At 39.1% G+C, this 18,365-nt stretch overlaps 1 protein-coding gene across 1 annotated transcript; it reads left to right on the plus strand.

Annotated features, from left to right (window-relative positions):
* Positions 1 to 685: 685 nt before the first annotated feature.
* LOC139118706 (neuronal acetylcholine receptor subunit beta-3-like) lies at positions 686 to 16,885 on the plus strand. The gene is made up of 6 exons (XM_070682130.1): positions 686 to 936; positions 3,129 to 3,277; positions 7,509 to 7,553; positions 8,598 to 8,707; positions 13,115 to 14,045; positions 15,257 to 16,885. The coding sequence occupies exons 1-6, from the start codon at positions 843 to 845 to the stop codon at positions 15,371 to 15,373; spliced, it is 1,446 nt and encodes a 481-aa protein (XP_070538231.1). The 5' UTR covers positions 686 to 842; the 3' UTR covers positions 15,374 to 16,885.
* The last annotated feature ends 1,480 nt before the right edge of the window (positions 16,886 to 18,365 follow it).

The raw sequence follows: 18,365 nt of genomic DNA on the forward strand, positions 1-18,365 counted from the left end.
TATACTGTTCATGCAGTCACTGATCATGCCCCCCAAAGAATTTTCTCTTTCTCTTCAGCCATTTTGGTTTGGTATCAGCCACGGCCGCCGGCCACAAACAGAAAAAAAGGGTGACGCGCTGTTGTTCAAGTGACGCGCGCGCTGACCAGAAACATTTCTTTTTCTATTTTTGGCTTATGTAAAGTGGCGTTCGCTGGTAGCCATGGACACTTTATACTGAAGCACCCTGATTTTATTATCATTAAAACTGCTTACTTGAAGCTAAATTTTGAAACATTAAACGGTTGTCGGACAGTAAAAGTATAATGCGAGGATGGTGGCCAAATGGCATGTGTTGCATCAGCTGAATGGGTATTATTGTTACTCGATTATAGCTAAACCGACCCCTGGGACTCCAGATGGCAATGTAATTTTGGACAAAAATTAACGACCATGCTATCTCTTATTTTCCAAATTGGTAGCTGCAGAGGATTACTCAACCCGTCACTTTATCACTAACATTTGTGTCCCATTCACACATTAAGTTCAGAGCGTTTGCCTAAGTTATATTAAAAAACAACATATATTGAGTTTAGCTTGACTCCCCACATTCCAGTCCGAGCTGCCGCATCGTTCAAAGTAAAATACGCAAATTACCCTGACTTTATGCAATGCGCTATCTGTTAATTTGATTTAATTTCATAAGATGATAATAGTGTCATATTTGTTCAAGCTGACGTTCAGAGGCATTGTTTAGTCATGCTGTAAGCTGGCAGTGATCCGTAGCAATCGCTACCTCCATCTATGTAAAGTACCTACCATGGGAATAACATGGATTGCCTTCAATCCACTGTAAATGAAACATGCCAGAAAGGACTGTGTTATCGGAGAATAAGCACAGCATGGCTTTGCCCATCAGTCTTGTTTGGGTTGCATTGGCGGTAATGTCCGTTTTTGGTAAGTCCGTGTTTGTTTGTTTGTTTGTTTGTTTGTACTTTTGTTCTATTACGTCGTGACGTGCAACCGAGTGGTTGCTATGAAAGCCTGACTTTTAGAGGTACTATTTCTCCATAGTAGCGGGCGTTGGGATAGCTCGTTAACTGACATCTTGTAGGCAATCTTGTTGTTAATGAACTTGTTCATTGAACTGTCTCAGATGACTCGAAATCGCTAATTGCAACAGTGATAGGATCAGCTACTTTCTTTCCGCTAAGGGTCATCGAAATTATGGCACGCGTTCTGATACAACGTCATTATCAATAAATATGTCTGTGCGCCGCAGGAATCGCAAACATTCCTGTAAAAGTTCCATTAATCGCAACTTCTACTGTATTTTCGACTATTTTTGTTCCAATTCGCGGAACAGAGTTTCTTGTTTTACTCGATTATCACGTCCAAATACCTACTGTTCGTAATACCCAGCGCTATTTTAGCTTGTCAATGTCATTTATTATTTGTCATGGACAAACCTTCATATTTTTGCACAATGGCTCGTGTAAGCTATGCTAGTTTGCATTTCATCATACACAGGGATTAAGATGAGCTTGTACTTGTTTTCTGGAACAACAATCAAAATATGATCAATATTGTATATGATTGTCTGAATACATGTGTTTATGTGCCTGAGAGCAGGTGACGATTTGCCGGATGCCAAGAGGGCAAATTGTCTGCTACTGTGAGGGCTCATAAAACCATGTATTCAGGCAATAATATTTTTATTACAAGCCTCTTCACAGTTAACGCTATATGATATATAGTTACATGCAGGGTGTGCTCAAACAATATTTCTATTACGGACCAGCATCAAACAGATTTTAACGAAAGTAAAAAGAGCACTGCACGCATGGATTTTACATCTAAGGTTCGCGTTCAGCGTCGACCTTGACGTCGAAAACATCGAAGGGCGTCACCATTTTTTTTTTATATAATTGTGCAAAAATTATGTGCGAGTTGTAAACTAAAGGGGGCATGTTTTTCATCAGCTTTATCACTGAGTAAATTGACCAACTGCGCAGAAATTTAAAAGGTGATACTAAAATCACAAACTGCCAAAATCAACAACCACGTATGCGAGAACCAGGGATTGCGGACTGCCGCTTTAAATGGTTTCAGTGGAAGTCAACTACATCAACTGACAGGGGGCCAACACAAACACAATCTTCATCTCGACAAGGTTTACTTTTACGTCAACCATGTTCATTGAAATCGCTCTCTAGTGTTCTTATGTCAGCCAGTCTTCAAGACTCGTTTCACCTGACGGATTTAGTATCAAAGACACTTTTGTTATATCGTTGTTGAATGTCCGGTCGATGTAAATGCTTATAAACTTGAACAACTTTGTGATTTCAATAGGAGTTTGATAGCTTCTCGCATTATGACTGGCTGTTCGAAGATTTCTGGTCTTCGCCCATATTCGAGGCAAAAATACTTCGTCGAGATACTAGACTAGTATTACATACCCGATGGTAGAAAACTATCACTTTCTTTTCTACGCGCATGTGCTAAATCTACTGCAGGGCCCTACATACCACTTTGTGTCTGAGGAATGTCACGGACAAATCGAAGACTTGCGAATTCTGCGTAGGTCATGGGTACAAACGAAAAATAAGTTGCTCAACGGCCTTTTTATGTCAATTAAGAATCCTGCTGATTACACGTTTTGCCTGATTGTTCACCCAACCAACATACTCGGATTTATGCTCTCGAGAATATGTACAGTTTGGATGTAGAGCGGGGACACATGAACAGTTGGAATTGGTAATGACAGTTCAATTTAAGGTAGTACGCGTCTCGAAAGTGAAAAACTTAAACTTTTGCTCAAACTTTCCTGAATGAAACTTTCAACCATTCTCTTACCAAATCAACAAAAAAATCAGGGGTTCACCGTGCAAAGTTTGGAACTAGCCAAACGAATTACAACATTTTGCGATATTTGAAATTCAAATTCCAGTGTTAACTCTACGGCGGAAAATTAAATTTTGGATTGTCGAAAAACTAAGCCAGTGAAAGTTCTTCTTACGCCAAGAGCTTTAAAATGAGCCCCAAAAAGTGGTAGATCAGAAAAGAATTGTAGAAATTAATTTGAGAATCCGTCTATCCGTCTCCGAGGCGTGCTCTACCTTAATTCAAATTTTCTTCTCTCACTACAGGTCACGTGCGTGTGTCGTGTGCTTCGGTGGAGAACAAACTTTATAAAACACTCTTCGCTGACTACGATCCCCTCACTCGTCCAGTCACAGAAGGAAGTGACGTAGTGATGGTGAACATGTCTGTTTCTTTGGTCCAGCTTCTGTCAGTGGTGAGTACAGGTCAGATGACGTCATATTACTATGAGACTGATGAAAACGTTGCATATTCGTTTACATGCCACCTTATTTGACACATATGATCTTCTCTCTGTTTTGTACACAACATCCAATGCAGTTGCAGTAGTTTGATCGTTCGGAATATTAATCTATTCGGATAAAAGAGAAAGTTTCAATTTTGCAAAGGTCAAACATGGCCGTCACACATCTGTTAAAAGTATAGGGGTCGTCCCGTCTTTGGTCGTGCGTATGGGACCCATACGATGAGTCTGTTAACGTTGCTATGAACAACATATCCCAACATCCCTTGTGGATATCCAAAATGTTAAAATGGCGGATGAACCGATACTGGGTAACCGCAGCTGACGAGGCTTCAAATATACGATTTGACCAACAGTATTCAATTTACGGATCATTGTTCGTACATAAAACGCAGTGATTTGAAAACTACAAAGCCAGTGAACTATGAACATGTATCGAATTCTGAGTTTGCTTCATACAACCATCGCCAGTTTCTGGGAAGAGGCAATTTTTTATCAACAAAAATACCCTTTTAAACTTCCCAAAGGTTTATGAAACCTAAAATGCCGTTTCGAAACAAAATATGAACGCTGATTGAGTATCACTCATCTGTTTTTTAATTTATGACGTAACTGTAACATTTAAGCTTAATAAGTCTGAATTTTGCATAATGCTAATTGATGGCAAAGAAATGACCTCTCCAAATTGAAACTAATTTCATCTGTGTTACGCATGTTTTAATTATGTATGACCTCTATGATATCGATATTTTGCCTTTAAAAAGGCAAATTGCAACAACAGAGCGACCAGGCAGGTTATCTACAGTGTCGACTGGCATTGTTTCGAGAGAAAAAAACCCACACACACAGTTTTCTCTGCATGTTCACTGAAGGGGGCAATTTCTGCCCCATTCAGACACAAGAAGGCAGACTTGACATTGTAGGGGCAGAAACAACAGGAAATTCATAGGTCACTACACTATTCGCTTGGGTCACCATCATATGGGCGTATTTGCTTCCTCTGTTTTTTGCGCGATTTTCGCGCTGGCAGTGACTGTTACAGGGTGGAAAATGGCTCGAAATGCGCAATTTGCTCAATTGCGTAGTCTAGAGAAAAGCCCTACACACAAAGAAAAAAATACAAACCAAAAGCAAGAAAAAATCCAAAACGCTGGTCAACATAACTGCCTGGAGGTAAAAACAAGACCTTCATGGTAACAGCTTCTGTATGTACATCGAGTTACAAGGATAGCTGATTCGCCAAAATCGTTGGACAACTTAAACATTTATGACAGTACAATAACGTGCTTTCCTCAACGATGTCTTTACTGAAACATATGTTTGTCGTTGTGCGGGTTCGCTGCTCCAGAGCGCTGGGACAGACCTACCAAAGCAGGAAGATCGCGTTTTGTGTACAAACAATCATCTGTAAAACTGTTGCTCGAGTGACTAAAAAACATTGTACGAGTCCTGTGTTGCGTGTCATTGCCACGTCATCGCTCACAGGTTCGATGACTCAGCTGTAAGATCATTATCGAGTTTATCCAGGGAGGATATTAATCGATTCGTTTAAACTTTATAGATAATGGTAAACATATGCATAGCGTTGATGACCATTTATACTGGTGGACACCCACGCGTACTTAAACTTGAATATACATATTCCGCTTATCATCGCTTGTATCTCAGACAAGAAGGGCTCCTTGTATGTACTTGTTTACCTAAGTTTTGTTTCTTCGAGCCTTTTGCTGGATGTAGCACGCGTCTCAAAAGTGAAAGACAAACTTTTGCTCAAACTTCCTCAATGAAATTTTCAACCATTCTGATATCAAAATCAAGAATAGAAATCAGAGTTTGCCGTGTAAAATTTTGTACAAGAGAATCAAATTACCTAACATTTACCGATATTTGAAATTTAAATGGCCGCAATTCTTGTGTTTAACTCTATTGTGAAAAACAAAATTTTCGATTTTAAAAAAATTACGATGGTGAAAATCTTCCTTACTCCGAAAGCTTTAAGATGAGCCCCTACAAGCGGTGGACCAGAAAGACGTTTGAATAATTTGAGAGTCCAAATATCTGTCATCGAGGCGCATTTTACCTCAGGTTGGCATTTACCATGTTTTTCCGGTTATGAAACATCAGTGGTTACTCCTCAGAGAAAGGGTGACATGAAGTGTTGACGTCAAAGAAATCATATTGATCAAAACGCCGTAATCGCAACGGTTTAAACGTTTTATTTAGTTGTAGAAGACATAAGTAGGATGCGCATCTACTATGTGTATCGTATCTCCCTCGGACGTGATCTGATATTTTCAGTTAAAGGGACAAAGTCGCCCATTTTTTCATGAATTTTGTTTGATACGAGATACTACTTATATAGTTTGACATGTTGAAAGATAATGAATAAATGGGTGACCATGCATATATTTGACCCCGGTTTTAGACACGATACATGAAACCATCGCGAAAATGAATTAATGGTCATGACCATTAATTCATTTTCGCGATGGTTTCATTTAATTTGTCGACTTTGTCCCTTTAAAGTAAAGCTTCAAGTATCTATATATCATGTGGTCGTACGCCGACACAACGAGGAAATAAATCGTGAGTCATTGAATTCGTAGTCAGTTTCTGCTCTATATTACGATTCAATAAACTTTTGAAGAGAGAAATATCATAAAAAATAACTCTTTCGTTTTCCGATTCGAGTAAGGCAGCAAAGATTACACTTTAGATTCCCTCTTATAATGCATTCGACCTCTATTATCTGTCCATTATTGCATGAACGTCGCACGCTCCAATAGGATTCAATCATGGTAACTCGTTGATGATATCGTGGGCCGTATAGTCATCATTTGACCGAGAGTGAACCGGAACTATTTTTAACGTGACAACTTTGGGTTATAAAAATGATAAAATTACATGTCTTACATAGGAAATACCGTTTTTTAAAAATTATGCGAAAAAAAATGATTTAAATTTATCGATTCGATAATGATAACAGATTTTGTATAACATGGAAGAAAACAGATAATTATCATTTGTATGTAAAACAAAACATTTGGAATGAAAATTACGCGAGAGGCATGTTATAAAAACATTATAGCCCAAACATGGGACTATGTACCCTCGGGGCAGGAGACCATTTGCCCTCCTTACGTCGGGCAAATGGTCACCTACCCTCGGGCACATAGTCCCGTGTTTGGGCTATAATATATACTGCAACCGGGCTGGTTTCAATTCCATTGTTAATTACAAAATCAAACACATTTCATGCATAATTGCACTCTCCATCTATTCGGCAAACCTTTCCATAAATAGCCACAAGCTGTCAAGCTGTGACTTTGAATAATGTGAATAACAAAGCCGATTACATTAGTGACAGACGCATGGGATAAGACTGACAATATTTCACAATATTTAGGACGTGAGGAAACTAGCGAAAATGCTATCAAAGACGACTACTTTTAGTGTAAAAAGTATCTTCTGTGTAACTTTACGTTTGCATGTAACTGAAATTACTAGGCGTTGAAATGTATGTAGGGAGTAAGTGACAAGGTCGTATCATAACAAGCAGCAGCTCAGTTCAAAATTCGACAGGCAATATTCATTTCCATACTGTCACCTGCAGAGGCTAACTCTAAAAAAATATTCAATGGAATGGAATATCACTTTTAATGACTGGAAAATTTTATCGAAATCAGGGATTTATATATATATATATATATATATATATATATATATATATATATATATATATATTGTGTGTGTGTTTTTGTATTGAAATGGAAGATACCTGTCTAAACTTAAGGAGTCACGGGCGCATGGACTCCAGATCGGTCAAAATGTGTCCCCGTACACACTCAGATCGAGGAGCCTCAAGTAAAAGACATATAAGTTGGAAGAGATAGTAGCAAGTGGCAACTAATTCTTTTCAATGTTTCACTCATTCACATCTAACAACATAAATTTCTAGCAATACATTTGTCTTTTATCAACCAAATATTCATTAGAATACATCTGTTGCTCATAAACAAGACACGCATGCTCAAACTTCAAGATGACCCTGTCAAGTGTGCTGTCAATATTGTAGTTTTTTCAAACACATTTCTCAATGATACAATCATGCAGGCGTTCTTTGCATCATCTACTTTTCACATTATCAATATGCAATTCTTCCAACTTCTTTATTTTTCTCCAGGATGACAAAGAACAGGTTATCTCTGTCAACGTATGGGTCTATCAGGTGAGCATCAGCAGTTTGATAACATTAAAGGAGAGGGTCGTCGGAACTACGCCTGCGCGACTTTCTTGTTTACAAACAATTGATGCTCGATATCAAGTTGCATCATGTCATAGTGGCCGCAACGTTTAAATTGTGACAAATATGTTTTTTAACTTTCATCAATCACCAATGTACCTAGATATCGTATTAACCTTGGTCGTATGGGCCCCATACGACCTTTGAGCACAATTCCGGCGACCTCCCTCCCTTTTATTCATGAGAAAAAATCAAATGGTTTTAATGGTGCTGAATGCTTTTATCGTCAATCGCAATAATGCAGTCACCCACCCGGAGCCATCAATGGCATTACTGATGGCCTTGGGAACAGATGTTCTGATTAAATTATGCACCCATATGTAGTCGACAATGTCGCATGTTTTAGGTTATGGTTCTAAAGTTGTTCGAATTCAAAATTGAGAAAGTAAACATCTGCATTCCTAAAAATCCTTACAAATTTAAACTGCTCGTTCGGTTGAAACATGCATCACAGTTAACTGTCGGCCATACATTGAAATATGTAAACCTCCAGAAAATAGAGAAACCTGCAGTAATAATAGTATCAACGAAAGTTGTGAACGACCGACCTCAGAGCGTGGGGATCTATCCGTTAAAAAAAGTTAAATCTGTATTCTGTATATTATATTCTGCCAATTATCCTAGAACTTCATGGATGGAAGAGGGATTGGGTGCAGAATATTCCAGAAAGAGCGACGGAAACTTGTAGTTGTGTAACAACCGAAGAACTGTTAAATTTGTAAATCCGCAACAGAATCTCATGTCTATTTCAGAAAGATCCTTTAGTTTTTGAAATCGATTTCTCAAAACGTCTGTGAAGTAACATCTTAGATAAATCACTCACGTAACGTTTTTTCAGATTTAAACTATTTGAAGAATTATGCAAAACAAAAATTACCGGTTACTGCAATAACGACCTTTACCCTTGCAGTGCGTCACGTGACTTCACAAAGATGGCGCTGGATTCATCATACTTTTCTTCTTCAACAGATGTGGTATGATTATCGTCTTACATGGAATCCACATGATTACGGAAACATAAGTTATATTCTCGTGGCAGCTCAAAGTATCTGGTATCCAGACACAAGTCTCTATATAAGGTAGAGTGTCTCTCCCTTTGTCGGATATTTTTGTAGTGAACATATATTTACTGCTTAAGGTAGTATGCGCCTCGAATGTGAAAGACTTAAACTTTTGCTCAAACTTTCCCATTACAACTTCCCCGATGCTAACTTGACACCTATTAACGCCTGTTAATCAGATGCGAAAAGCGCCACCTGTATGCATTTCGCGGCGAAGTGTAAATGAAGTTAGTTTGCTCACAGTATTAGTTAATGAGGGGATTATTGACAATGAATTTTCTGGCCAGCATTATGGCAATGCAGACTTTTATTTGATATGCTCACCCTCAAGTCCTCAACACGATACGGACTATAGCTGATCCTTACCTCCATGGGTTGACCCATGGAGCTAGAAAAGGACGTCTCTTGCTTGGAGGAGGGACTGTCACGCGTTGATAAATCGATACCGGTTTTGGCCGTGCAATGTAATAGTACATTGGCACCTGATTATGTGTACCTAGACGTGTATAAATCATCAGTGGTTTATACAGCGGTACAACGTATCGGTGTAAGCATGGAGCCAGATCCGTTTCTAGCTCCATGGTGTAAGACTACCACTTTTTTTTGGCTGAGTGCACCAGCGATGGTCCGCATCAAACAGTACTACAGAAGAAAATTTACACCGCAAATTTCCATGGACTTTTTCCATTTTTTTGAAGTCACATTATACCTGCACTTATCGTGAAGGCTCACTTCTCAGCCGTAAAACATTAGTTAAAGCTAGGTTTTCATATCAGTGACGTGTGCATGTGCGCAATTTTAAACAGTGTCGATCGACCTTCTGTGAATGCTAAAACACTTCTCCGAGCCATAGACCCTCGAGGGTCTATGTCTGAGCGTAGCATCAATAACTTGCAATGTAGTAAAGTAACATCCCCGGAAGATTTTATTTTCTGACATTTTGATCCTGCATACCCTCTGTGCTTGTTGATCAAGCAATGAAGCTAACGAGCGTCCTACTGTTCACCATATCCTTGCCCTGAAAACGACTACGAGGCAGATTATTTCAATTTTTCAAATTTCCATGGGAGAGAGTGGATGTAATCAGATAATTTTCTGGAACTCCCAGGCTATGATCACCTCATTCAATCATTACCCGTTTTCCGAACGATCTCTTGATATTGATTTAGTGTGTCACCATCAAAGTTTAACTTTATTACAATGCTGAACTTCTTTCGAGAAACTTAGAAATAAAGATCGATTATTTTTACAATATGTACACGCCAACGAGATGCTATAGCAGGAGCGGAGATTAAACCCAGTTGGTTATGGATGCCTTCTGATCTGAATAAAACGTTGGGTATCTTTAGAGCGGCAGTGTTTCACCATGAAGGCGCGACTTTGCACAATTTTTAAATATCGGATATTTACTATCTAGTATCGAAGGTTGACGATTTCGGGACAAGTATCGATACTAGGCGATACTAGAATGAACTGCGATTGTTTCATGGGAAGCCGCATCTGTGAAATCGACGATATTTAGGATACCCGATATTTTTTCGGCGATTTGGGGACTCTAATATCGATACTAGAAGATACTAGAATTACTTGCCTTGTGCCTCGGCACGCTGGATCTATGAAATCTCCGATATATTTATCGGCGATTTGGGGACTCTAATATCGATACTAGACGATACTAGAATGACTTGCCTCGTGCCTCGGCACGCCGGATCTGTGAAATCTCTGATATGTACCCAATATTTATCGGCGATTTGGTGACTCTAACATCGATACTAGTAACATAGGATGGGGATTACGATATTGGCGTTGGTTGCCTTTCAACGACAACTCGCAGTGAGAGACATTCTTGTTTTCGTGAAAATTGTCTTCCTTCAGTGACTGTCGCTCTCACTGTGTTTTTATCTTAGGGGGACTTTTCAAAGTTTACATAATGTGCATGTACCACCGGTTAATTGCAGTTTGTAAGCTCTGTTTAAAAAGGAACGCAGTCCTCGCTTCTAGCGTTTATGCGGCTTATGCTGGCATAATTATGTTTATCTAATTTGAATAGAAAAGGCTAACAACGTAAAAGCGAGGTCTGTAAAAAGCATGCGATTCACTACCAGAGGAATAATTTTGACACCTTTCATGCTCCATGAATCCATCATGAATGTCCATCAAATGTTGTTTCAACAAATTTTGCAATGTTTTGATGCATTATTTAGACAAAACATGATCTAACCTTTCGCCAAGGGCATTTGGCGAGAGATAAGCAGCATGGACCACGTGATCCACTGCCGTCCCGCAGATAAGATTCAAAATTATGGTGAAGTCACCGTGGTTTAATGACCAGCTCGTAAATACCGTAGCCATGAGCGTTAATCTTACACTTTACACCCTTTGATGCAGCAAATACTGAGTCCAAATCACCACAAATTCAAGTAAATCAAAGTCCGAACCGAAAACCTTTATCTACGACTGAAACTTAACATCATTCCGTTCGAGGCCCGCGGCCCCTCATTATCACCATCATAAAAAAATCGGCGTCATCAAGGGACTCTCAATTTTGTATTTTTATATTTTTTGATTCGGATGTAGCTTTACCTACACTTGGCTATTTAAAAATTGAATTCGTTCTCCACTGCTTGATGCAATTGTTCTGCTGGGAGTGTTTGAAGACTGTGTGAAAATCACAATTATCACCTGTGTTGTTTGCTGAATTAGCAACCTCAAGAATGGTACAAATTTTCATTACGATTTTCTTCTGAACGGAAGTCCTTGTCTGATTCAAAACGTTTGATAAAACGATTGTGACTGGCGAGGCTACATCAGGATGCAATGCACTCGAGTCGAATACATAGACAATGTCTCTGTTTTTCTTGTGAGGTGGGATGAGGTAAGGTATACAGCTGTCGCTATGTCGTCATAAGTACGGACCGAAAGAAAGTAGGAGTTACACTTGTAAAATATGAACTTTAGTAGCAGTCAAGTCTACAAGCTATAGAAGTCGAGCGAAGTCTGCACGCCACGGTCATTCCACTCGCTTTTGTGGAGTGACCGTGCTTACGTCGTTCGATCATTTTCAGCTTTTGTGCTAGGTGTTGGTACAATGAAGCGTCTTTTCAGTTATTTTGTACCGATCTCGCATCGCAATTGCCATGTGGTGTCAGAATTCGAAAATACCATGAAACCATAGTCCCTTGTAGAGGGACTGTGACGAAAATAATATTCAATCAAACTTTACAGGAGAAATAGTCGCGGTTTCCAAACACTGCCTTGCATGCAAATGCTGTCCGAGTCATTTGATTTTGGTATTATCGATGTGTACGTGATTCACACCTTCCGACCGGCATAGCATACTAACTAACCCCGAAATTTCGGGGTTGCATACATGGCTAGTTAGCATCGGCGAAGTTGTAATGTAATGATTTTTTCAACCACTCTCTTAAAAGTCAACAATAAAAATCATTGGTCACCGTTCAAAGTTTTGAACTAGCGATGCAAATTACTTTTGCGATATTTGAAATTCAAAATGGCCACCATCCCTGTGTTATCTCTATGACGTAAAAATAAAATTGTAGTTTTTCGAAAAAAATAAGACGGTGGAAGTTTTTCTTTTTCCAAGAGCTTAACAAATGAGCCCCCAACAAGTGGTAGATTAGAAAAGAATTGTAGAAATTTGAGAGTCAGAATATGTGTCCCCGAGGCTCGTTCTACCTTAAGCAAAATTTATATGCAAATTTACATGCAAATTTATATGCAAATTTATATGCAAATTCCCTTGTGCGATGATACAACATTATTGAAAGTCATTAGCAATTTCACTTCAGCCAATTCCTAATTTGAATATTTAATGAACTTTCCTAATTAGGGATATTTATCTGAGTTGACTAAACTTGACGGAATTCGCTTTGTACACGGAAGATACTAGTACTTCGAGACAACATTTACTAAAAGAATAAATATCAGATCAATTAAAGCCACTATGTTGACTGATTATAGTTTATCTTCATCAAAGGCACATGACAGGAACTATCTAGTGCAATTTAATATGATTTCGTATTGTTAAAAATACTTATGTGAGAAAAGGTTACCATTGATGTAATTATCATTTCTATTCATTATAAAATAAATAAAATGAAATGATATGATATGTATGATGTGATATAACATGATATAACAAAAGAAAACATAACTTGTTACAGTTCAATCACTTTCCAACATCACCATGCAATTATCTCAAAGTAGCTCTAAAGTGATTAATCAAAACGAACTATACTTTAGTTCTGTCGACCGAAGGGACAAGTCCTCCTATGATGTTTATTTGTTATTTTCGAACATTTAGTGTCACTCTCGCTCCGTGACGATAACAATAATCTACAACGTTACACGCTGAATTGTGCATTCTTGCAATAAATGTAATAATGTTTTGAATGACTTCAACAGTGCCGACGAGGCGTCGTCTGACCACCCGTACATCATAGTGAACTACTTCCGTCTCAGAGTGGAGTCAGACGGCCGAGTGTTCGTTCAGTCCCCGTGCAACTGGAACATCCCTTGTAACATGGACGTGAGCGGCTTTCCCAACGACAACCAACACTGCACTGTCTCGGTGGGCATGTGGTCCCACACCGCCAGACAGGTTGACTACCAACCGATCTTCGAAGAGGTGAAAAAGGAACTCTTTATTCCTAGTAATTCTTGGTCCATAGCCGAGACCACGGTCGAGAAGTCTTACAGTTATGATATTTACGGTGGCGGTCCATACGCGTTCATCGATTACTCGCTACACCTTCAGCGTAAACCGCTGTTTTATCTGCTGAACTTGTGCATACCATCCGTTCTCCTAAGTTTTCTGTCCGCTCTCATATTCTACTTCCCTCCCGACTCGGTTGACAAAATACCCCATGGCTTATCGGTTCTCTTGACAATATTCATCTTCGATATGGTCGTCATTGAAATCATGCCCCCGAGTTCTGACAGCATTCCGGCTCCAACCATGTACCTCTTTACAAACATGATAACTACGGCGATCTCCATCACCATCGCGGCGGGTATCATCGATATGAACCGATGGAAGGGAGATTTCACCGGCTGGAAGAGAGGCCTGCTCCTGTGGGTGGCCTCGGTGCTCAGGGTGTCGGTGGAATTGGTGAAACTGAAGCGGCGGATCAATCGCACTGCAAGACAGTCTAAAGGGGTGCGGATTAAGAACTACCGAGGCACGCACAACGTGCCGACCTACCACTTCAACAGAACTTCGCATAATGGAACAGACGGTCCTCGTATCTACGATATCAAAGCTGTCATGACTGAACTGGAGAAAATTGACACAAAATTGGACGAATTCATCAACGGCGAGAAAGAAACCAAAATCGTGAGTGCTTTCTCTCATTTTAATTTTTTTTAAAATAAGTTATTTAATATATGTGACATTAGCTTACAGGGGTATCAGGGTTTTGACGTGGTATTATGCTTAATTATACACGTGTACCCTGTGTAAACCGGGGTTTTTGGTTAGAATTTTGGGTTAGTAGAATAAAAAGTTACAATTTATATGCAAAATAAAAATAATGGAAAAAAATCATCAAAAGTTAGCATTACTTGCCCTTTAAGTTTCATAAATCTCCAACGTACGTCGTCCGGTGGTGGCGCTTTCAGTGAAAATGGAGATACCAATGCGTGTTCCCGAAATCAAAGGGGAATGCTAAAGGGGAGGGTTTTATTGTTCATCATCTAGGTCCCCGAAAACACGAAAAAAAGAGGTACTTCTTGCAAAATCTGATCCGTGAAAGCACTAGAATGCCCCTTTGAAATCTGGCAAATAATTAGAAACAAATTACCCAAGATTTACCGATATTTGAAGTTCAAAATGGCCGCCATCTCTATGGAAAAAATAAAATATTCGAATTTCGAAAAATTAAGCCGGTGAAAAGTTTTCATTTACCAAGCGCTTAAAAATGAACCCCTACAAGTGGTATATCAGAACAGAGTTGTAAAAGTTTGAGAGTCTGAATATCTGTCCCCGAGGCGCGATCTAGGACGTTCTCGTGCACATTATTTACCGAAAAGTTATCATGTTACTCCAGGTTGTTATGGAGGTAAGCTGGTACGGTGCACAACAGTAGACTACCATTGCTCTATACAACATTGGCATGGCTGTAACCGTATTTGTAATTATCTCACCGGCTCATACATTTTATAAATTAGGGGATGTTTTCTGATTAATTTTTCTTCCTCAATTCTCATAAGGGCGTCTTTTTTGTTGATGTGCCCAGATAAGGGGTGTTTTGAAATTTTGCCTCCCCTGTGAGCGCCACCACCGGGCTTTGATACAGTGTTTACTTAATCGAAAGGGTCCCGATAACCTTTGGAAAGGTCCGACGAACCCCACACTATAAATGGATCTGTACAATTATTTTCTCAACTCACAGACGCTCATGAAGTTAGCTGGTAAAATTTCAACCAGCTGTAGCGTGGGGTTCATTTGTGTCCCCCAGTTTTTGTCATAATATGTCCATATACATATATGCTTATGCAGCACAGGGATAATTAGTGTCTAATAAACTACTTTTTTTATTCTTCCAGGACAGCGACTGGAAACTGCTGGCTTTCGTCTTGAATAAAATTTGTTTGATGGTCGTTCTCATCATCAACATAACAACGTCTGCATGGATGTTTCTCGCCGGGATTTCCATCGAGTAACAGTGTTCTTCAACACCGTCAGAAAGTTCGCAAAATCATCGTAGAAGTTTTAAACACACCGAAACAGGGCACATTTGAAATCCGAATGTATTCTTGACAGCAGAGTGACACCAGCTGGTGAAACGCACCATGAGCGAGGTGAATGAGAGATCAGACGACACAGAAGAGCGAGTGATACAGAAATTGTGTGAAAAAAGCAGAACTAAGAGTTACGCCATATATGTATGTTAAAACTTTAAATATTGGTTCGGTGGTTGAAAAATCCGAACTTCAATCATTTGTTTTCACCACGCTGTGACGCAAAAATGACGTAAGAACCCGCAAGTACCCGGATGGCCCGCGGTCGAGAATACCTCAGAATCTCAGGGAGAACTTGTCGCAAATGACCCAGTCGGCGCACTTAAAAAGGATCGTTGGAATTTCGTCTCTGCGACTTTCTTGTTTACAGATAATATCTAGATGCATCACGTCAACATAGCTGCAACGATGTATATTGTGACAGACCTGTTTTAACTTTAAGCAATCGTCGAATGTACCGTGGATGTAGTGTGTAGGTTGGTCTTACGGTTGTCCCGTACGACCTTTGAGTGCAGCTCTGGTATCCACTTCCCTTTAAATATGGTATCGTATTCAGACCTGTCGCTGCTTTGTTAAAACAAATGTGAAGATTGCAAAGGGAACGAGAGGATACAATCCTGATATGATGACCAAACTCGGCGGGGTCGAATGAGAAAATAGTGGAGTGGTCAAGTGGTCACGTGACTTCCATAATATGGCATGCGAGAGACCAAAATCACAGCATTGGGGAATGCTTTTCCGTGTTTTTCATTAATGGTTTTTACAACTTTTTATTTCATACAATAACATATAACTTATTTGTTTGCACTTAATATAAATCCCAACACACAGTTAATGACAATGTTGAAAGCGCCACGATGACTTACATATAATTTAACCCGAAATTCTAGTTGTTAAAAATTGAATTTCACTTTGTGAGGTCACATGCACAACAAAAGAGCGCCCTCAACATTTATATAGTGATACATCCAGAGCTTTTGCCACCTGTGCCTATGTGCAAATTTTCAATGACCATATGTAAAGCACAGTTTTGAGTAGAATATACACAGTCATATTTACAATGGTTTCAACAAAGAAAATAATGATAAATTGTAGATTTTTTACTCGATGTTTAGTTCTAGCGTTGACATGAGTATTTTGCCAAAAATTTAAACTTTTGACGGACACTCCCTCATTTAACCATTGAAGTTAGGGCCAATTATTTCACTGAAACTTGTGGAGTTAGTACTTTTTGTTGAAATGCCTAGCTTACACTTGTACCTATCAGCGACTGAGCGCCCTCATCAGAAAGGATTTTCTTTCCTTTTTTGTTCTGTAAAAGATTTGCTTTGGTCTGTATCACTCTCACATTATATCAGAGTCATGAGATCAGTATACTTTCAATTTGTGTTATTAAGGTAGAATATGCCTCAGGGATAGATATTCTGAGTCTCTAACTTTTACTTTATTTTTGAGAGTTCATCTTAAAGTCTTATAAAAGAACTAAAATTTGTTTTTTTTTGAAAATTGAAAATCTACTTATGTCCTATGGAGATGACACAGGAATGGCGCTCATTTTGAATTTAAAGTGTCGACATTTGTTCTCTAGTTCCAAACTCTGCACGATGACCTGGGCCATTCATTTTTATAGTTTTGATTTCCAAAATGGAGTGATTCAAAGTTTCTTTAGTCGGACTTCGAGCGAAAGTTTATGTCTTTTAATTTCGAGACAACACACCAATGGATCCCCCTCTCTCTCTCTCTCTCTCTCTCTCTCTCTCTCTCTCTCTTCAGTTTGTCAATGATCTTCTTCAATGGAGGGGATTTCGGAATGTATGCTCCATTTCATTGTGGAAAACATGCATATCCTTCAAATGATCATCGTCTCTCTTGTGTAGCGCACTTTCATTTGATATTTGTGTAATTCCCTGGGCGGCTTGCAAGATAAAAAAAGTTTTCTTTTTTACCACTAGATTTTCAACCACGTCCTAGTAGTCTATAGACATTCTATGCCAGATCTGTATTTTATCAATTCCTTGTTCACCCACTGCCTGGTAGAGCTTTTTAATTTGCCTTGGGTATTTCGAAGTCTACACAGAAAGTGACTTAAGCAAATCTTGTTTTGCACAATAAAGCACATCGAAGTTTTAATAAAGTACATTTACATTAGCAGAAGCGATCTGTGTGTCTTGTGTCTGAAGAGGTTATGTATGTCTAGTGGAATTGATCGTATGTGAATCAGCTGACAATGTAATGAAGGTTGAACGCGCCCAGGAAACAATTCCAATGATAAATGCAGCTTTCACCTTCTTGTTTTCAAGTTGTGAAAATCGAACTTATTTTTACCCTCGGCCCTAGAGTAACAGAGGGATAGCTGTCCATTTGAATTTCAAGTATCCGAACATTTCAAGTTCGGTCAGGGCATTGTACCAAGATTTCCATGGTGTCCCTGATTTTTATTCTTAATTTCAAGAGAAAGAATGCTTTAATGTTTTCTTTAACAAACTTTGAACAAAAGTCCAAGTCTTTCAGTTTGGAGGCGAGTACCTTTATTCACAGAAGCCAGTAAATGATTTCCATTAGTGAACCAGCAGAAAATGCACCAAAAAAGCTGTTTTAGTACTGCTGATGTTTCGTGTAGGGGCACCTTTGTTTATCAGTTTTATATCATCAGATTTACTAGCTGTGCACACAACTTTCAAAGGAGAACGAAGAAATAAAATCACAGCAACAGTCAATGTCAACAACCATTAGCCAAGGATTGAAGACTGCTGCTTTAAATCATTGCTGACATAGAAAATACCGAATGAGTTGTCTCGGTTACCCAGACTGCTCTGCGGGGATCGCTCCGGCCGCCCTAATTCCGAGTGATCTACTCAGTCATTATGATATATCCCTCCGCGTTGGGCTGTGACATGGACTGATAATATGGACT

Source organism: Ptychodera flava, chromosome 2 (assembly GCF_041260155.1).
Source record: "Ptychodera flava strain L36383 chromosome 2, AS_Pfla_20210202, whole genome shotgun sequence".
Taxonomy (NCBI): Eukaryota; Metazoa; Hemichordata; class Enteropneusta; family Ptychoderidae; genus Ptychodera; species Ptychodera flava.

Excerpts from the sequence above, each read along its gene's own strand:
- LOC139118706 (XM_070682130.1), top strand. The coding sequence starts at position 843 with ATGCCAGAAAGGACTGTGTTATCGGAGAATAAGCACAGCATGGCTTTG. Across the intron at positions 7,554-8,597 it reads TCAACGTATGGGTCTATCAG|ATGTGGTATGATTATCGTCT; the intron begins GTGAGCATCAGC and ends CTTCTTCAACAG. Across the intron at positions 14,046-15,256 it reads GCGAGAAAGAAACCAAAATC|GACAGCGACTGGAAACTGCT; the intron begins GTGAGTGCTTTC and ends TTATTCTTCCAG.